At 43.2% G+C, this 22,242-nt stretch overlaps 1 protein-coding gene across 3 annotated transcripts in view; it reads left to right on the forward strand.

Moving 5' to 3' along the window:
* ZFP91 (ZFP91 zinc finger protein, atypical E3 ubiquitin ligase) overlaps positions 1-7,885 on the forward strand; it is a 145,882-nt gene extending 137,997 nt beyond the window's left edge. For all 3 annotated transcript variants that reach the window (XM_056531144.1, XM_056531142.1, XM_056531143.1), the window contains 4 exons: positions 4,716-4,794; positions 4,907-5,021; positions 5,106-5,205; positions 5,291-7,885. In XM_056531144.1, the coding sequence (XP_056387119.1) occupies positions 4,716-4,794; positions 4,907-5,021; positions 5,106-5,205; positions 5,291-5,696 (700 nt within the window). In that variant the 3' untranslated portion in view covers positions 5,697-7,885. The remainder of the gene's footprint in view (positions 1-4,715; positions 4,795-4,906; positions 5,022-5,105; positions 5,206-5,290) is intronic.
* The last annotated feature ends 14,357 nt before the right edge of the window (positions 7,886-22,242 follow it).

The following is a 22,242-nucleotide window of genomic DNA, read 5'->3' on the forward strand; positions in this document are numbered from 1 at the left end:
TAAATTTTCCTGCATGTAGTTATGATTTTTTTCAGAAGTAATACAAAATCAAACCTATACAGTGACCCCCCGACCTACGATGGCCCCGACATATGATCAAATCGACATACAATGGCCTCTCAGAGGCCATCGCATGTCGATGGTAGCATCGACATACGATGCTTTGTTATGTCGGGGCCATCGCATTAAGTGCTATCCGGCAGCGCAAAACGGATAGCAGCTTAATGTTTCCCGTGTGGTGCGGTGAGTATTACTTACCCCTCCACGATGCTCCGGGGTGCCCTCCGGGTCCAGCGCTGGTCCTCCGGTGTCTTCTCGGCCCTCTCCGGTGATGTCACTACGCTGTTGCGCACGCCGTCCCGTCATCCAATAGGAACGGCGTACGCATCGGCGTAATGACGTCGCTACGCAGGCCCAGTAAGGCCTTGCGGAAGACAGCGGAGGACCGGAGAAGACCAGGAGAGCCCAGCAGAGGACCAGAGAAGACCAGGAGAGCCCAGCGGAGGCCCGGGGTCACCATCGGGAGCGGCGGGACGAGGTCCGGAGCGGCGGGGACAGGTGAGTACAGCTTCCTATACTTAACATTGCATGAATCCCTCAACATACGATGGATTCGACAAACGATGGCTTGTTTGGAACGAATTACCATCGTATGTTGAGGGACCACTGTATAAGTAGGATATCATTTTAATCGTATGGACCTAAAGAATAAAGAGAAGGTGTAATTTTTACCGAAAAATGTACTGCGTAGAAACGGAAGCCCCCAAAATTTACAAAAATTTGTTTTTACTTCAATTTTGTCCCACAATGATTTTTTTTTTCCATTTCGACGTAGATTTTTGGGTAAAATGACTGATGTCATTATAAAGTAGAATTGGTAGCGCAAAAATCAGTGCTGGAGAGCGTAGATAGAAAAAGTCTGTGTACCTGCATCTGTGAGTGTCCAGAGACTCTGCACTGTCTGTGCAAGGTAAATGAAGGCCTATCTTAACAGCAGCAGGGTCTATCCCTTGACTTGCTTTGCTGCTGCTGTTTATTTTATTTCTGCTCATAGCACCTTGCAAACCCAATGTATCAGTAACCATCCCCACTCCCCATGCCATCTATCCTATTGCATTTTATAAAGCATCTCCCAACACAGTGCCAGCCTATTCAGTGTTTTAGGTAACTCTTTCCTTGTTATCATATTTCTTTGATATCTGCTTATATAGCACTATAGAGAGAATGAGAAATAGCTCAGTACCATGGATGATTTGTCAGAATCTCCATAACCGTTAGAGGACTAAAATCACCTTGTTGGTCAACCATGCAGGTTTTTAAAAATGTCTTAAAGAGAGGTAAACTTTAATGAATGGATGAAGGGTATGCAGCACAGTTAGGTTGACTGCATTAGACATAGGTCAGATGAACCTGCCAGCTATGTTATGTTTATAGAAATGTTCTGACTTCTCTTTTGGGGGGAGGGGGGTCATGTTGGGTTTCATTGCCCTTGACTTTAATTCTCAATAGTGAATAACCTATCAGAGGTACTGCCTATTCCACTCTCCCCATCAACAACACTTGCACACTCAGCCAGATACTGGCTTGCATGAATGTGCAGAGTTTATTAAGAGTAGCTGTTGGTCAAGCAAGCATTTGGATAAGAGCCGTTGAAAATGTAAGCCCTAATTATGCTGGAAGCAGATAATAATAGTCGCCATCTTCAAAGCTTGAGCTAAATATGTTAAACAATCCTGACTTGCAACATACAGTTAAGGTAAAGAAGCTCCATAAGGCTGTGTTTGCGCTACAAAAATTCTGGGCATATTCCGCTTACACCAGCTTCCTCCAGACAGCAGAATGTGGACAGTAAGCATCAATCCATTCATTCAGTACTGGAACTTCACCGGCAGATTCCACCAGAAGATTGAGAATGTTCCAGTCCAATTCAATGTGGAAAGTTTTACTACAGAACTTCTGTAGTGTGCACGGAGTGTCATACTCTCTTTAAGACAGTGGGAGTTAGCTTCAAGCTGAATTTCATGTGGAAATTCCTTATTCAGTCAAACAGTCCTTTAGATTACTACATTACTGCTTAATACATTAAATGTCATGTATGTACATATGTCATGCTATGTACATATATGAACTTAGAAGTCCGAGGTGGGTGGTTGGAGCAGCGCTCAGCAGATCACCCTGGAAAGCTGGATTACTTGTTTGGTGCAGGTCGGGGAGAAAAGATTCAGTAGAATCGTCCTTCCGTGTTCATTTTTTCTCCTGGAGGAGAACTGAGCAAGTAACCCAGCTTTCCTGTGTGATCTGCTGAGTGCTGCTCCAACCACCCACTTTGGGCTTCTATGAATCCCTGACTCAAACCTTGACATGCGGGAGGTTACCAGGCTGCCAGCGGGACCTGCCAAGGACCATGGGGACACCAGCTTAACTACATGTTACAGACAGTGTTGTGCCTGAAGCGCAACATTAATAGGTGAGTTCATAATACACGACACCTACCACACTGCTGTTTACACTGGATAAGCGGCACATAGAGTTCTGTGCTGTTTCTTTTTTTCTGTCTTCACATATATGAACTTAAGGGGAAACCGTCATCAGTTTCACCCACTCTAACCTGTTGGTACAGGTTGTAGTGCAGGTGACACTGATAACGATACTTGCCTATCCCCGATCAGTCACTGCTAGGGATGTAAGAAAAAATCGATTCGCGCAATTATCGCGATTTTTTGTTCCGCGATACTGAATCGATTTTAAAATTCTGAGAATCGATTTTTTTATAAATTATTATAATTAACGTTTACTGTATTTCACTCACTGAGTCACAGTCCTATTTGTCTGTCTTATTTTTTTTATAACACTTAAACTCCTGACCACTAGTTGGCAGTGTACCTGTTATCAGCTCTGTCCCACTCGCAGGCTGCTACCGCGAGACTGCAGACTCAGAACAAACAGGAAGGAGAACGTACGCACTCACAGGACAACTCTCGCGGGACCTTGTTCTTTCTCAGCTAGAATAAGTTTTCCCAAGCTTTTAATAGGGAATATCGCGATATATCGTGATATATCGCCAACATGACAGTATTGCGATATATTGCGATATATCGAATCGCCACCCTGGTATCGCGAATCGAATCGCCAAATTATTGGCGATTCACACCCCTAGTCACTGCGGCTGCTTTCCTAAGCCTGCTCGCATCCAGACCCTACCAATAAGCACCAGCAGCGATGATTCCAGCATCCCTGCACACTTAGCCAGCCCAAGCAAGGAAGAAAGCAGGCCAACGGGATCATGGACAGGTAAGTAACGTTATCATGAGTGTCACCCGCAATGCACATCAGTACCAACAGGTTAGTGCGGGTGAAACTGAAAGCATGCCTGTTATTTCAGACAACTTTTCAGGATATAAGCTGTAATGTGTGTGCATGAGTAGTAGCACCCATTCTACCCATTATGTTATTTGTACATGTCACCAGATTTCTGCTCTGCATGCTTCATCCTTAATTTTGAGAAAAGCCTCTATAATGTATCTTGTATACTTAACACACAGAAGAAAAAGATTCTACTCTCCTATATGCTCAACTTAAGAAGCAGCAGCATAAAGGGTATTTTAAAGCAGTAATGAGCAGTTGAGGACAATAAACTCCTTCAGTCTGTCTTTAGCCTCATTGTCTGCATCTGGCTATTTTCAGCCCTTGCCCTCACCTCTCCTCTCCTTAGGCCTGTTTAAACGGCATGTAACCTAACTTTTTGTGAGTCCGTTTTGTTAAGATGAATAAATTGTAAAATATGAAAGGGTGAGGGGCAGAAAAGGAGCCTGATAGGGGAAGAAAGAAGCATTTTTCTCTGCTAAGGTATATAAGGTTTTATTTATTTGCCTATACTATTGATTTATGCAAGGTTTTTTAAAATGACAGTGATCTTTTAGGGTAGGGTCTCACCCACCGCGTCCGCAGCATAATTGACGCTGAAGGATGCGCTGCCGACAGTCGCAGAGCAGGCTCCCCGTAGCTGTGTGTGTCTGTCTGCTCTTATCAGCGGATTTTCTAATGGCAGTCACAAACTGACACACAGATCTACCCAGCCACAGCAGGAAGCTTGCTTTGCAGTCGCTTTGTGACTGCCGGCATTGCATTTGCAGCGTCAAATATACTGCGGATGCGTGGTGTGTGACAGTACCCTTAAGGAGGAATTCTCGGTGCAGCAGGCACTAGGACTGCATTGTCCTGCGTCTAATTGTCCTGTCACAGTCCGCACATAAACATGTTTATTCTTTTGGTGGAAACTCTGCAGCACGGAATCCTACTGAGAGTAATGGGAGGCTTCTGTAAAGTGGATTCTGCTGGGTTTCCAAGTGGAAGTCTCAGTGTGAAATTGGACCTAACGGTCAGTTCATCTCTTACTGTACCTCCACACCCCATTTTCCTTCCATAAACATCCATGGGGAACATGTTCACTAATCCCTCAGCAAGGAGGGGTTGTATTGGTAAATAAATTCAGTGCATTTTTCTCTAATACGATATATAGTTAAGTTTTTTGTATCCACTTGTACTATAGATTTTGGTAAAATTTGTTAAATGTTCAATGCTCATATAAAATGTGGCCACATTTTAGTAGCAAATGTCAAGCATTTTGATAAAATGTAGTGTATAGCATGTGTTTGGCAGTTGCCATTATTTTATATTGTACTTAAATTTAGCTTATTTGTAATTGACCTTTTCAGGAAGAAGCCACCTCTGCAGTATGTGCGTTGTGAGATGGAGGGATGTGGCACAGTATTGGCACACCCCAGATACTTACAAGTAAGGGCAAATTTCTGGGTAGCATGGTGGGGATATGCAGAGTTCAGCCTAAAATGGAACACGCGTAATACTGCATTGTAGTGTGAAATGAATAATTTCTTTTATTTTACAGCATCATATTAAATATCAACACCTTTTAAAGAAAAAATATGTATGTCCGCACCCCTCATGCGGGAGACTTTTCCGCCTTCAAAAGCAACTGATGCGACATGCAAAGCATCATACAGGTAATTCATAGAGTTCTTTTTTTTTCTACAAGGGGAGATCCAGATAATCTGTATTCTTTTCTATGACACTGCTTCTGTTATTAGACCAGCGGGATTATATCTGTGAATACTGCGCTCGAGCGTTCAAGAGCTCTCACAACCTGGCTGTTCATAGAATGATCCACACAGGAGAAAAACCCTTACAGTAAGTGTCATACCCTAAAATTCCCCCTCTCCATTTACCTATAACATCATCTGTTCATTAGCTTCTCACCATTCTCTATCTCCAGATGTGAGTTCTGTGGCTTCACCTGCAGACAGAAAGCCTCCCTGAACTGGCACATGAAGAAACATGATGCTGACTCTTTCTACCAGTTTTCTTGTGGAATCTGTGGAAAGAAGTTTGAGAAGAAGGACAGTGTTGTGGCCCACAAAGCCAAGAGCCATCCTGAAATTCTTATAGCTGAAGCCCTGGCGGCCAACTCTGGCTCTCTCATCACCACCAACAATGAACTGCTGGTGACAGAGACCCCTGCTACCACAGGCTCAGTTGTGCAAGATGAGCTTGCACCCCCACAAACCTTTCACTCTACTCATGGCTCCAAGGTTTTAGTTGCTTGCTCTGTCCCGCCAGTAGAAGGACTGGGTGCTACAACAGAGGTTCTTATTGAGGATTCGGACTCTGCAGGACCCTAGAGCAGGAGAATACTCTCCCTTCACAGCACCTAGACTGTTTCCTTGTCCCCCTCCCCCCAGCTGGCTGGCTGTCTCATCCCTTCAATGCTTTCTTTCTGTGTTTCTTAATATTTGCATAACTAATGTGGGGCCCAAAGCTTTGTACCCTGATGTTCTCAATCAATTCCTTTTATCTTACAAGTTGTCTGGTTTAGTTTTTACCAGTCTTCTGGTATGGCATCCTTTCATTTTTTCTTTGCTTCTTTTCGCCCTTGCATTACGGTTTTATTTGTTTTTATTTTGAATCCCATCGCCCATCCTGTCCCTTCTTACCTTCCTCCTCAGGTGCTGTGCTGTGCACTCTCACTGTATATATACTGTATGTTTAAAGAATAAAAAGGAGCTGTTCTATTTCAAAATGAAGCCCTATTCCCCCAAGCAAAGCTGCTAGTGTTACTTAGAGCGCTGCTTGCGGTCTCTTTGTACTCTGTGACCCATTGTCCATATTATTTTTTCTTGTTAATTTTTGTCCCTCGTACGAGTGAAATTTTGCACTTTAGAGTGATTCAAAGAGGGTAGTTTGCCTAAAATGGTTCTTTTGGTCCTATTTACTATCCCATCTGCCTGCTTGCACTTAACCATGAATTCCCTTTACTTGCACAGTATTCATTCATTTTCAGTCTTATTAAGTTCCATTGCTACAACATAGTCCATAGCCTGTCTTGTTCGGCACAGTTTATCGCCTCGGGTTTTTTTTTTTTTTGGGCACCATTTTCTCTGCACTTTGACATTTTCATTAACCTCGTTATCCATTCAACACATTGCACTTAAAGGCTATGGACACCATTTCAGACATTTTTTTAATGTAGTGTATGTATTTTATTAAATTAAACATATTTACAATTGTTTTTCACTAAAAATATTTAACCATTTGCCTTCTGCATACAGTATAATACTTTCAGTGTTTATTCTACCAGACATGCTCACCGCTAGATCAGTCTCTAGCCCATCTTTCTGCTTTCTTGAACACTTATTGTAGCTGACATATTTACCATCAAGTTAAAGTGAATCAGTCAGCCCATCTGCACTTTGTGAGCTGCAGACATGTGCTGACAGAAAATGGTGCAATAACACACATTTTTACCTTTTCTAAAGCTTGAGGGGCTTATATTCCAGGCTGAGGTGTCCAGGAGGAGGGGCCAAATGCGATGATGCAGCACTTCAGCAGCCTGAAATAAAAGCCCCTCAAGCTTTAGAAAAGGTAAAAGTTTGTGTTATTGCACCATTTTCTGTCAGCACATAGTATACAGAATGGCTGACAGATTCACTTTAAGATAAATGTAATTGTTAGGCAATGCGCACATTAGGGGGGCTTTATCAATAAAATCATTAGATTCTGCTGTGCTGTGCACATGCGGACTCCGCACAGAATGCATAGCTGTCTATAAGATGGCACATTCCTGTGCGGTCCTAGTGTATGGATGCCTGCAGACTGCAGAATGTCCACACAAAGATTTTCCATGCGGACATTCCGTAATGTGAACACAGCCGAAGACATAACAGCTGCAGATGATAAATGGTTATAAACTTTTAACTATAACTAGTTCTAAATATGTTTTATTTAATAGAATACTTATAGTGCAATAACAAAAATGATTGCAAAGCTGTCCATAGCATTAAAACCTACTCTTCCTGTATACTTTTTAAATCTAACGAAAAAAAATTGATTTGATTTACTTGTTTGGGTGTTAAACTTATTTTGAGTTGGACGTGTGTGTCTGCTTTTACTGTTGTCAGATGTTTGTGTCCCGAATGAGTCTAAGTTACAAGTTGAAATTCAGGCATGTGGAAATCAAGAAAAAATGTAATCCATGTCTGAAAGTATGTAATATATATATATATTTAAAAAAAAAAAAAAAGTGAACGTCATTCTGCCCACATAGGTAACCCTGGGCATCGTGAGCGCCAAAAAACTCTTACATTTAAAGATGTTTCCTTTTTAGAAAAGTGCCCCCTCTTTCTGACTACTTGAAGATATAAGCTGGCTGCTGGAGCTTTCTGATTGGCTCTTGGATGCCATACTATTTTGTATTCTGTATGTATTGAATACAATAAAAAAAAAAATATATAAATTGCACCATAGTTTGGTGAAATATGTGAGCTTTAGAAAGCAAATGATCAGTCTAATTAAAGTCTTGATTTTTCACTTATTAGGTGCAAGTTTTTTTGTCATTCTTCTTTTTTGTATTTGCCATTCATTTTACTCTGTTATCGTAAAGAAACCCAGGCAAAGGTTTGTGCATGTTTTTTTTTTCTTTTAATAAAGCACCTACCAACCTATTCATTGTGTACTTTGTCCAGTATCCCCCAAGTTCCCCTTATACGCACTTCTGTTTAAGGGTGCATTCCCACACGGCGTATACGCAGCGTATTTCATGCTGCGCAAAATTTACGGCAGCAGCGGGAAATACGCTGCATATTCCTTGCTCATTATACACACAGGGCTTTCCGGCGGCAGCCCTATAAGTGTAGTGAGTTTTAGAGACAGGGGCGTGTGCCTGAGACGCGCGGCTCCGCCTCCAAAACTCACTGCACACATAGGGCTGCCGACGGAAAACCCTGTGTGTATAGTGAGCAAGGAATATGCAGCGTATTTCCTGCTGCTGCCGTAAATTTTTCGCAGCGCGAAGTACGCTGCGTATACGCCGCGTGGGAACGCACCCTTAAAGAGGAGGACCTGTTTTTGTAAAGAAGAACATCCTGGTTTCTGATCATGGGTCTGTTTTCTGACCCTTCCTCTCCCCAGGATTAAGCTGACATGCGGACATGGGATGTCCTAAAAGGGCTACCGCTTTGCAGTGAATCCCCACATTGTCATCATCTTGTTTTAAGGTCTAAATGTGTGTGTTGATTTCATAATACATATTTGTAAACAAACAAGACAGTGTGGCTGTGTCAAATCTTTCACAATCTTGGTAAACTGGTTACACATTGGCCCAGATTTATTAATCTGTTAGAGACAATAATGGTTGTGAGTTGCCCTTAGCAATCACAGCTCAGCATTCATATTTTAACAAGCTCTGATAAAATGAAAGCAAAGCTGTGATTGGTTGCAATGGGCAAACCAGTTTTTGTGCCCTAACAGATTGATGATGATACAAGAATAGGGGGCTTAAAGGGGTAGACCAGTGTAGAACAACTTATCCCCTATTCTAATGATAGGGGATAAGTTACTGATCGACCTCCCGTACTGGGCCCCGGCTCGCTGGCCAGAGAGTGCGTGTCAACCACCACACGAATCGGCGGCCGACGGGCCCCTTCGGCAATCTCCGGCTCTGCCATAGAGCTGTATATAGGGGTCATATCAGCCGCAGCTTCGTGCGGTGGTCGACACGCGCTCTCCGGTCAGCGAGCCGGGGTCCTGTACGGGAGATGACGGGGGCACACACGATCAAAAACATATCCCCTATTCATAGGATAGGGATAAGTTGTTCTACACTGGACTACTCCTTTAACCAAATAATGCATACTATAGTGCTACTATAGTACTTTTTGAAAATACCTGTACCAAAAATATAGTGCACACACAAAGTAAATATAAGAAAGTAGAAATTTGATGTGTATGAATATAAATATACCTTTATTGACACTCTCTCTGGCTCCTGCTATTTAATCGGCCCCTCTGCCACCTTAAGAATTGTGCCACGCACTGGCACATCTACTACGCCCTTACCCCGCCCTGGCGGCTCACCAGAGAGAAGCGCAGGGGAGAAAGAAGAAGGAGTTGCCACTGTCGCCTTACCACTCCTGGTGCCTCAGTGGGTTTGTGTTCGGCTCCAGGGTACAGCTCAAGCTCAGCCTCCACTCTATCTGCCGTGGCAGCTGGTAAAGAGACTACCGGGCAGACAGGACAGGTTAAGAATTAAAATTATAAAAACTGTACTCTGTTGGCCTATGCTATGCCCAGATTTCCTACTACCCCCTTGTCATGCCCCCCATGTGTACAGTGACATAGTACATGCTGTACCGTGACATCACTGCATTGTGTATATTCTGTACTGTGATGTGAAATCAACATGCACAGTGATGTCATAGTGCATGGTTAATATACTCAGTGATGTCACAGTACAGTATTAATATGCACATTGACATAACAGTACAGGGTTAATTAAGACCAGGGGTCTCAAACTGGTGGCCCTCCAGATATTGCAAAACTTCAACTTCCAGCATTCCCGCCAGCCGTTAGCTCCAGCAAATGGCTGTCTGGGTATGTCCAGGCATGCTGAGAGTTGAAGTTTTGCAATATCTGTTCACCAGTTTGAGACCCCTGATTTAAGACTGTACTGTGATGTCACTGTGCATATTAACACTGTACTGTGATGTCACTGTGCATATTGACACTACTGTGATGCCACTGTGCATATAGCAACCCTGTACGGCAGTGATTCCCAACTGGGTTTCTCAGCAAAGATGGCGTTTGTGAAAAGAATATAAATAAGTAAGAAAAAGCTGGCCCTTTTTTGTGTGTTTTTTTTTTTTTTTTGTCCACTCTGCTTCTTTTGCCTCCATCCCCTCCTCCTCTTGAGAAGACAACTTTTGCAGGGAAAGGATGGCGCAAAGCGAGAAGCACGCATCAGTTGTGGCAACCCCAGCCCACAATGCAGAATGCTTAGGGGAGCACTTGCAGCCACGCAAGGATAAAGACCCCTTCAGTCAAATCGATGAGCACTAAATCAGGTTAGAATTATGGTGTGGAGAGTTTATGAAGGCATTTGCTGGGGGGTGGGTGTTTGTGGTGGATGTCTGCTATCTGGGAGGCTGCTTTGTGGAAGGCATTGTGTGTAAGATTGCTGGAGGCATTGGGGGAATTTATCATTGGCTGGCTGTGAAATAAGTGTAGGTGCACATGATTTTCTATGGTGGTTTCTGTTGTCCTGGGAAAAATTGCAAGTAGTACAAAAAAATCTGCAACAAATCCACAAAAGTCGCAGTTGATAAATCCAATACCACTGCTTTAAAGTTACTACAAAACTTCCTGTGTAAATAAACGTGCAAATTTTCTAACGTAAAAAAAAAGGTAAATCCAATGATACATTTCTGCCATTGCGTGTGTGCGGTTGCTGGAGGCATTAAGTGTGTGTGTGTTTGTGTGGCGCTGCTGGAGGCAGTGTGTGTGTGTGTGGGTGGCTTCTGGAGGCATTTTGTGTGTTTTTTGAAGCTGCTGGAGGCATTTTGTGTGTGTTTGAAGCTGCTGAAGGCATTTTGTGTATGTGTGATTTTTGTGTGTGACTGCTGCAGGCATTATATATGGGGGAGGTTGGAGGTAGTGTGTGTGGGAGAAAGCTGGAGGCATTTGTGGAAAAGTGTGGAGCCTAATATGTTTGTTTTGCAGGTTATGCAGTGAAAATTTGTGGCTGGAAGAAATCAAAGTAAACAACTCTAATCTCCGAAGATGTCATCTGTGAGGTGCATGCAGCAGCACTCTAATCTACATAGCCCACAGATATATAGAGGTTTTGGGGGGAGATTTATCAAAACCTGTCCAGAGGAAAAGTTGCTGAGTTGCCCATAGCAACCAATGAAATCACTTCTTTCATTTATGAAAAGGCCTCTGCAAAATGAAATAAACAATCTGATTGGTTGCTATGGGCAACTGGGTAACTTTTCCACAGCACAGGTCTTGATGAATCTCCCCCATTGTGCATTGCCCCTTTTTAGCCATTTTTTTTTTGTAGCACGTCGAAAATTGTTCGGTAAGGATGCCCTGCAAATTATTATTATTATTATTTTTTTTTTTTTTTGCGAGGGGTGCCCCGAGCCGAAAAAGATTGGGAACCACTGCTGTATGGTGACATCACTGGCTGTGAAATAAGGGTACGTGCACATGATTTTCTATGGTGGTTTCTGTTGTCCTGGGGAAAAAAATTTCAAGTAGTACAAAAAAATTGGCAACAATTCCACAAGTCGCAGTTGATAAATCCATTACCACTGCTTTAAAGTTACTACAAAACTTCCTGTGTAAATAAAAGTGCAAATTTTCTAAAATAAAAAAAGTCAATATTAACCTTGTACTGTGATGTCACTGTGCATATTAACCCTGTACTGCATTATCATTGTGCACATTATTCCTGTACAGTACAGGTTTAATAAGCACAGTGGCATCAATGTACATTAATTAATGCACACAGTGATGTCACATGGGTGGGTAGTAATACCTATCCCACAGGTCCCAAACGGAAATCCACACATGCTGTTGTTTTAGGAAACTTCCTCAGGGGTAAATAGGTATGGTACTTTGCTGTCCTATATATCATAGGTAAATGGAAAATTCCTGACAGGTGTAGAATTGCTACGGCGCAGAGTGAAAAAGATGGAGTGATGGATGTTGATGGGTAACAAGTATGACATCACAGGTGCAAATACATGTGTATGCAGCGCAGAACAGAAGAGATGGTAGAACGCAAGTTGGAGGAAAACAATTAGTGAGATGTGATTGTAACAGAATGTATATGTATGAATATATAATTATGTGGACCTCCAAGGTAATATTTGCTGAAATATTACCTGTACCATGAGCCACACCAGAGAGGCAGCAGGAGATTAGGGAGGTAAACAAGTGGCTCAGAAGCTGGTGTAGGAAGGAGGGGTTCGGGTTCATGGAGAACTGGGCCGACTTCGCTGTGGGTTACCGACTCTACCGTAGGGACGGGCTGCACCTCAATGGGTAGGGTGCAGCTGTGCTTGGGGAGAAGATGGCTAGATGGGTGGAGGAGTGTTTAACCCCCTTTAGGACCAGGCCAATTTTCACTGTAGGACCAGAGCGTTTTTTGCACATCTGACCACTGTCACTTTAAGCATTAATAACTCTGGGATGCTTTTACCTTTCATTCTGATTCCGAGATTGTTTTTTCGTGACATATTCTACTTTATGTTAGCGGTAAAATGTTGTCGATACTTGCATCATTTCTTAGTGAAAAATTCAAAAATTTGATGAAAAAATTTTAAATTTTGCATTTTTCTACATTTGAAGCTCTCTGCTTGTAAGGAAAATAGACATTCCAAATAAATTATATTTTGACTCACAAATACAATATGTCTACTTTATGTTTGCATCATAAAGTTGCCATGTTTTTACTTTTGGAAGACATCAGAGGGCTTCAAAGTTCAGCATCAATTTTCCAATTTTTTTCAAAATCTGAATTTTTCATGGACCAGTTCGAGCTTGAAGTGGATTTCAAGGGCCTTCATATTAGAAATACCCCATAAAAAAAACCATTATAAAAAAAACTGCACCCCTCAAAGTATTCAAAATGACATTCAGTAAGTGTGTTAACCCTTTAGGTGTTTCACAGGACTAGCAGCAAAGTGAAGGAGAAAATTCAAAATCTTCATTTTTTTTTAACACTCGCATGTTCTTGTAGACCCCGTTTTTGAATTTTTACAAGGGGTAAAAGGAGAAAAATCCTCTCAAAATTTGTAACCCAATTTCTCTCGAGTAAGGAAATACCTCATATGTGTATGTCAAGTGTTCAGCGGGCGCAGTAGAGGGCTCAGAAGGGAAGGAGCAACAATGGGATTTTGGAGAGTGAGTTTTTCTGAAATGGTTTTTGGGGGGCATGTCACATTTAGGAAGCCCCTATGGTGCCAGAACAGCAGAAAACCCCCACATGGCATACCATTTTGGAAACTACACCCCTCAAGGAACGTAACAAGGGGTCCAGTGAGCTTTAACACCCCACAGGTGTTTGACGACTTTTCTTTAAATTCGGATGTGTAAATGAAAAAATATATATATTGTCACTAAAGTGCATTCCCCCCCCCCCCCAAATTTACCATTTTTACAAAGGGTAATGGGAGAAAAAGCCCCCCAAAATTTGTAACTCTTCTGAGTATGGAAACACCCCATGTTAGGACATAAAATGCTCTGCGGGCGAACTACAATGCTCAGAAGAGAAGGAGTCACATTTGGATTTTGGAAAGCAAATTTTGCTGAAATGGTTTTTGGGGGGCATGTCGCATTTAGGAAGCCCCTATGGTGCCAGAAAAGCAAAAAAAAAAAAAAAACACATGGCATATACTATTTTGGAAACTACACCCCTCAAGGAACGTAACAAGTGGTACAGGGAGCCTTAACACCTCACAGGTGTTTGACAACTTTTTGTTAAAGTTGGATGTGTAAATGAAAAAAAAAATTTTTTCACTAAAATGCAGTTTTTTCCACAAATTTTACATTTTTACAAGGGGTAATAGGGGAAAATTACCTCCAAAATTTGTAACCCCATTTCTTCTGAGTATGGAAATACCCCATGTGTGGACATCTAAGTACTCTGCTGGTGCACTACAATGCTCAGAAGAGAAGGAGTGCCATTGAGCGTTTGGAAAGAGAATTTGTTTGGAATGGAAGTCAGGAGCCATGTGCGTTTACAGAGCCCCCCATGGTGCCAGCACAGTGGACCCCCCCCCCACATGTGACCCCATTTTGGAAACTACACCCCTCACTGAACATAATAAGGGGTGCAGTGAGCATTTACACCCCACTGGTTTGACAGATCTGAGTTTGACAGTGGGCTGAGCAAATGACACAGACCAGCATTCCAAAAATCTGTCAGACACCTGTTGGGTGTAAATGCTCACTGCACCCCTTATTACATTCCGTTAGGGGGTGTAGTTTCCAAAATGGGGTTACATGGGGGGGGGGGTCATTGTTCTGGCACTATGGGGGCTTTGTAAACACATGTGGCCTTCAATTCCGGACAAATTTTCTCTTCAAAAGTCCAATGGTGCTCCTTCTCTTCTGAGCATTGTAGTGCGCCCGCCGAGCACTTTACATCCACATATGGGGTATGTTCTTAGTCAGAAGAAATGGAGTTACAAATTTTGGGGGGCTTTCTTCCTATTTTCCCTTGTGAAAATGAAAACTTTAGGGTAACACAAGCCTTTAAGTGAAATTTTTTTATTTTCCCATCCAACTTCCCATCTTACTCCTGAGCCTTGTTGTGTGCCCGCAGAGCATTTTACACCCACATATGGAGTATTTCCATACTCAGGAGAAATTGTGTTACGAATTTTGGGGGTCTTTTTTTCCTTTTACCGCTTGTGAAAATAAAAAGTATGGGGCAACACCAGCATGTCAGTGTAAAAAAATAAAAACATTTACACTAACAGGCTGGTTAAAGGGGTAAAAGGAGAAAAAGCCCCCCAAGTTTGTAGTGCAATTTCTCGCGAGTACGGAAATACCCCATATGTGGCCCTAAACTGTTTCCTTGAAATACGACAGGGCTCCGAAGTGAGAGAGCGCCATGCGCATTTGAGGACTAAATTAGGGATTGCATAGGGGTGGACATAGGGGTATTCTACGCCAGTGATTCCCAAACAGGGTGCCTTCAGCTGTTGCTAAACTCCCAGCATGCCTGGACAGTCAGTGGCTGTCCGGAAATGCTGGGAGTTGTTGTTTTGCAACAGCTGGAGGCTCTGTATTGGAAACACTGCCGTACAATACTTTTTTATTGGGGGGACAGTGTAAGGGGGTGTATATGTAGTGTTTTACCCTTTATTATGTGTTAGTGTAGTGTAGTGTTTTTAGGGTACATTCGCACTGGCGGGCGTTTACGATGAGTTTCCCGGTAGGAGTTTGCGCTGTGGCGAAAAATTTGCCACAGCTCAAACTTCAAGCAGGTAACTTACTGTAAACCCCTCCAGCTGTTTCAAAACTACAACTCCCAGCATGTACTGACAGACCATGCATGCTGGGAGTTGTACTTTTGCAACAGCTGGAGGCACACTGGTTGGAAACCTTCACTTAGGTTCTGTTACCTAACTCAGTATTTTCCAACCAGTGTGCCTCCAGCTGTTGCAAAACTACAAGAGCATGCTGGGAGATGTGGTTATGCAACAGCTGGAGGTACGCAACTACAACTCCCAGCATGCCGAGGCAGCTGTTTGCTGTCTGGGCATGCTAGGAGTTGTAGTTTTGCAAGATCTGGAGGGCCACAGTTTAGAGATCACTGCACAGTGATCTCCAAACTGTGACCCTCCAGCTGTTGCAAAACTACAAATCCCAGCATGCCCAAACAGCTGTCTGGGCATCCTGGTAGTTGTAGTTTTGCAACATCTGGAGGGCTACAGTTTAGAGACCACTGTATAGTGGTCCCAAACTGCAGCCCTCCAGACGTTGCTAGGCAACTCACCGGCTTCCATAGGATCCAGGGAGTCGCATCGCTGTCCTCTGCTGCCACCAATCCCCACCGCTGAACGTCGTCTCCGCCATGGTAAGTGGACTCTGGCGCCGGTCCCCGTCGGTTTCCCCGTTCTGCCTCACCTATTGTGGGTGGGCAGAACGGGGAAACCGAAAGTTAACCCCCCGCCCCCGATCTGCTATTGGTCATCGCTTATAGATGACCAATAGCAGGTATAGGAGCAGTGGCAACCCTGCCACCTCACTCCTATCCCTTCAGGGGGATCGTGGGTGTCTTGGACAACCCCGCTCCCCCTTATTTTCCGGGTCACCATAGACCCATATGACCCAGAATCGCGCAAAACGCCGGTGTGAATTCACCGGCGATCGCCAACATGGTGGGGTTTGCGCGGGATGCCTGCTGATTGAAATCAGCAGTCACCCCGGTCTGGTCCCCGCGCGGCAGGGACCGAAATTCCCATGGACGTACGCGTACGTGCTTGGTCCTTAACTACCAGGGAGCTTAGACGTACGCGTACGTCCATGGTCCTTAAGGGGTTAAACTAGGGACTGGGAGGGAGGGAACCTACAACATAGAGGGGGAAGATAGTGTAGATAGAGAGGGGGGACTTATTAATGTACCTGGGGGTGGAGCAGAGGGAGGGGTTAGAATAGCTAACATACATACACCATACATACATACATACATAGAATAGCTAAAAACATACACCATTGAATTGCATGTTGACTAATGCCAGAAGTCTGTCCAATAAAACTGATGAACTGGAGTGGTTTTTGTCTGAGGAGAATTATGACATAGTGGGTATAACAGAGACTTGGTTGGACAATAGCTGTGACTGGGCGGTCAACATACAGGGTTATAGTCTATTCAGGAAGGATCGGACAAAACGGAAAGGGGGAGGATTTTGTCTTTATGTAAAGTCCAGTCTGAAGGCCGCACTGCGGGAGGATATACGGGAGGGAAACGATAATCCGGAGTCATTATGGGTAGAAATATATCGAGATAAAAATAAAAAAAATTCTGATGGTCACGCCCCCTCCCATAGATTTGCATTGAGGGGCAGAGCGTGACATCACATGAAGGCGGAGGCGTGACGTCACACGCCGCCCGCCCTGTAATCGCCGGTAATCAGACCCGGAGTGAACACGCTCCGGGGACTGATTACAAACGGGGTGCCGCGTGCAAGATCACGGGGGTCCCCAGCGGCGGGACTCCCGCGATTAGGCATCTTATCCCCTATCCTTTGGATAGGGGATAAGATGTCTAAGCACCGGAGTACCCCTTTAACCAACAGACCTGACAGAGTAACTAATGTGCAAGTACAAGGACACCTGGGAAATAGTGATCATAATATAATACATTATAACTTGTTTTTCAATAAGGGAATCTCTCGAAGGGCCACAAAAACAATGAACTTTAGGAAGGCAAAGTTTGACCAACGCAGAGAAGACCTTAATATAAAATGGGATAATGTCCTCAAAAACAAGAACATTGACACTAAATGGGAGACTTTTAAAAATATCTTAAATTCTCACTGTAAGATGAATATACCTTATGGGAATAAAAGGGTCAGAAATAAAAGAAAACAATATGGATGAATAAAAATGTTAAGGGGGCAATAAATGACAAAAATAAAGCATTTAAACTACTAAAACAGGACGACAGTGAAGAAGCATTAAAAAGCTATAGAGGAAAAAGTAAAATATGTAAAAAACTGATAAAAGCAGCAAAAATAGAGACAGAAAGGCTCATTGCCCAAGAGAGTAAAACTAACCCCAAAATGTTCTTTAACTATATAAATAGCAAAAAGGTCAAAAATGAAAGTGTTGGCCCTTTAAAAAATGATAAGGAAGAAATTATAAACGGGGATCAGGAAAAAGCAAATGTATTAAACAAATTCTTCTCCACTGTATTCACCGAGAAAAATGAAATGGCAGGTGAAATACAGTGAGATAAGGTAAACTCCCCTTTACAGGAAGAAGTGCAGTGCCGCCTACAAAAAATCAAAACAGACAAATCACCAGGTCCAGATGGCATTCAGCCATTTTTAATATTCCGGGACTCTATAGCAACAGGGACTGTTCCCCAGGACTGGCGCATGGCAAATGTTGTGCCAATATTTAAAAAAGGGAAAAAAGGTGACCCCGGGAATTATAGGCCTGTTAGTTTAACCTCAGTTGTATGTAAATTCTTTGAGGGTTTTCTGAGAGATGCTATTTTGGAGTACATCGCATGACATCATGCGAGAACGGAGATCATTTCCTGGATCTCTGCCAGTTGCTTTTCGCATCGCAATTTTCTGCTGCCCTGTGAAGCGAAGATGGTGGGAAGTAACTTTTCAACTAGTGAGGAAAAACTGGTGATTTGTGTAAGTAATGTCACCACTGTTATTTCATTATATTTAACTGCATTTTAGACTAGTTTGAAAGTTATGATATAAGATCAGATAGCAGTGTTTCAACAGTGTGCCTCCAGCTGTTGCAAAACTACAACTCCCAGAATGCACTGGCAGACCATGCCTGCTGGGAGTTGTAGTTTTGCAACAGCTGGATGCACACTGGTTGTGAAACACTGAGTTAGGTAACAAACTCTGTGTTTCGCAACCATTGTGCCTCCAGCTGTTGCAAAACTACAACTCCCTGCATGCAACTCGCTGCATCCCCCCCCCTCCCCCAATGTGAATGTACAGGGTACATTCACATGGGCAGGGGCTTACAGTGTGTTTGTAGCTGAAGCAAATTTTGCGCTGCAGCTCAAACTCTCAGCGGGAAACTACTGTGAACCCCCGCCCGTGTGACTGTACCCTAAAAACACTACATTACACTACACTAACACAAAATAAAAAGTAAAAAACCCTACATATACACATACCCCTACACAGCCCCCCCTCCCCTCCCCAATAAAAATGAAAAACGTCTAGTACGGCACCGTTTCCTAAACGGAGCCTCCAGCTGTTGCAAAACAACTCCCCAGTATTACCGGACAGCCATTGACTGTGCAGGCATGCTGGGAGTTTAGCAACAGCTGGAGGAACCCTGTTTGGGAATCACTAGCGTACAATACCCCTATTTCCACCCCTATGCAATTCCCTAATTTAGTCCTCAAATGCACATGGCGCTCTCACTTTGGAGCACTGTGTTATCTGTTGTATTACATAGGACTGCAGGTCACATCTACTACATTATCTGTACTCAGAGAGTTATCACTGTGTTATATGTGGTATTACCTAGGACTGCAGGTCATATCTACTACATTATCTGTACTCAGAGAGTTATCACTGTGTTATATGTGGTGTTACATAGGACTGCAGGTCACATCTACTACATTGAGAAGGAAACAAAAAAGAAAAAGGTGCGCTCCTAGTGCAATAAAATTAAACACGGTAAGCCCCAAGCAAGGTAAGATGTGAGCTTACCAAAGGGTGTTGTGCTGAGGGCACAACACCTGTAACAGCCTGTAGACTCGCTGAAGAAGGTGAGGGTAACCACTGCTCCGGATCCTTCCTGAATGGCGACAGGCACTCAGCAGAAAATGCAAGATATTGGCTTATGCAAGCCGTAAAAATAAGGATATAGTCCAGGCGCTGGTCCTCCCAAATGGATGATATCAAGAGTCAGATATGTAGTAAAATAATGGTTCTTTAATGCAACACAAAAGTTTCAAGTCCTCTGCTGGACTCTTCATCAGGCATAACATACATAGAATAAGTGGAGTTTAAATACACCAGGCAGACAATCCCTACCGGGACACAGGTGTGATGATGACGTCAAACCTAAACATAACAATAAAATTAACTTAAAATCATAGATTCAATATCCTGTACCATATGTTATTTGGATTTCACACTAATCCCTTTAAAAATAAAGGAATTCCTTTATTTGAAAGCGCTGGAGTCCCTCAGTTCGGGGACCCCCCACGCCGCTTCCATGAGTGAGACCGGTAGCACGTAACCAGTCAATCACCCTGTGACAAGGGTAAACATCCGGGCAAAGCGCTCTTAGATTATGAATGAACTTGCATTCCTCTGGTTGATAGCGAGGCTGATGACGTCCGACCGTCACGCTGCAAAATGTAAACAAACAGAAGGGGGCCGTCAGAACGTGCGGTGAGTTATAACTCTGAGTGTATGTTGAGTATATACAGGCATCATATTAAGTAGAACTAATTAGAACTAATGTAGGGAAAAGGATGAAAGGAATGTTTATTATGAACCGTGGATTACCAGGCCATTCTATATGATGATTAACTGGGCCGATCATAGTGTATAGATGTATTTAGCTATATTTATCAGATTGGCAATACACACTGGTCCGGCAGTATAAGTGCCACCCATGTGTGTATCTACCTTATATGAAATTATGACAAGGTATATAAAATTATTAAAAATATAAAAATACAAAAATACCCATCTTTAGCCGAGGAATGAATTCTAAGGCTAGTGAAATTATTATAACCATATTATAAAGGTGATAAAGGAACACAATGTAAAGCTGTACGGATACATAATAACCATGGCATTAAGCCCATAAACAAAAAGAAGTACACAGTAATGGAACCTAGATTCAATGATATAGAATAGATAAGGGATACAAGTGAATGTCCCCACTTGATTACAACTTGGTTACAGTAATCTTTCTATGTTGAAATCTATGTTATTGCATAGAAGTGGTTATATGTAACAACAAAGTAGTTATATGTAACAGAAAGCAATGAATCATATTATTTTATTTTAGCTATGTTTTCTGTTTCCTCATGTTTAATGAATATTATCTATATTTTAGGGTGGAACCGAAAGTACACTTGTGGTCTCCATTTTTCCAGATGTTAACAAAATTGTTTCAACAGTCTCATTAATGCCTCTGGGTGCTACGGTGGACAACTTATACATCCAGTAGACCTCCTTTTTCTTCAGCAACTTTTTGTATTTTTATATTTTTATAATTTTAATAATTTTATATACCTTGTCATAATTTCATATAAGGTAGATACACACGTGGGTGGCACTTATACTGCTGGACCAGTGTGTATTGCCAATCTGCTAAATATTGCTAAATATAGCTAAATACATTGTTACATAGTTACATAGTTAGTACGGTCGAAAAAAGACATATGTCCATCAAGTTCAACCAGGGAATTAAGGGGTAGGGGTGATGAGGTGGCAAGCAAAGGGTGTATTTCCTTGACTCACCCTGAAGTATCTCTCACCTGCTCCTTAATTAATGAGGCAGGAGGGAAGGGAGGTGTGTATATAAGATGGAGACTCAGTCTAAGGGTGGATTCACACTACGTTTTCTCCCATACGCGAGCGCATACGGCAGGGGGGAGCTAAAACCTCGCGCTCCCATATGCCTTCGTATGCGCTCCCGTGTGTCATTCATTTCAATGAGCTTGACCACAGTTTTAGGTCCGGTTGTAAAAGCGCATACGGCGCAAAAATGAGCCGACCGAACGTTTCACTCCGGCCGGCTCATTTATATGAATTACATACGGGAGCGCATACAAAGGCATACGGGAGCGCGAGGTTTTAGCTCCCCCCTGCCGTATGCGCTCCCGTATGGGAGAAAACGTAGTGTGAACCCAGCCTAATGTGGGCTCTTCCTAGGAGACAGCAAGTGGGCTGTAGGGAAGAGACAGAGCCTGCTGAGGAGTACACAGCCCGAGCTATGAGTGGCTCAAAGAGTGACATGAATTGTGTGTAGAAGGTTGCAGGGGACATATGTTTAACCGACTGAGGGAAACTCAGCGGTTGTTAATCAGGACAAGCTGATCTGTTTAGTCAGTGACCAGACGGTGTAGAATTTTGTTTTGTTCCTGCTTTTTGTTTATTTCTTTCCCTTCAACCTGTCTAATAAAACTGGCAAGGTGCCAGATTTGCATTATAAACGTTTGTTTGCTGGTTTATTGAGAAGAAACGCATCCTGTGGCATGGTCCAGGACGATCCCAGAGCTAATCCCCAAGACGGATCGTCCCATTTTGGTGGAGGATGCGGGCACGCCGTTGCTAAGGGCAACCAGTTGCCAAGGGCAACCAACGTGCGAGTTTGAGAGGAGCTGTTGCTAGGAGCAACCCCTTGCAAGATTGCAAGTTGGAGGAGCCCAGCAGAGGAGTTCAAGCACAGTTTGGTGTCTGTGGAGGAGCGTTGCTAGGGGCAACGGATCGAGATTTTTTTTTTCAAGAAAATGGGACAACCTTGAAAGGCCGATGCTGGGAGCAACCGACGTGGGCCACAACCGGTGGTCGCCAGGATGAAGCCGAGGTCCCGTGAGTTGTTGGTGGGCGGAATCCCACTGTGGGTGGACTTGGATTGTTGCCAGACTGTATCTCGGATTATGCCAGAAATAATTCCATTTGTGAAGTCCCACCCGGAGCC

The sequence above is a fragment of the Hyla sarda genome, chromosome 7 (assembly GCF_029499605.1).
Source record: "Hyla sarda isolate aHylSar1 chromosome 7, aHylSar1.hap1, whole genome shotgun sequence".
Lineage (NCBI taxonomy): Eukaryota > Metazoa > Chordata > Amphibia > Anura > Hylidae > Hyla > Hyla sarda.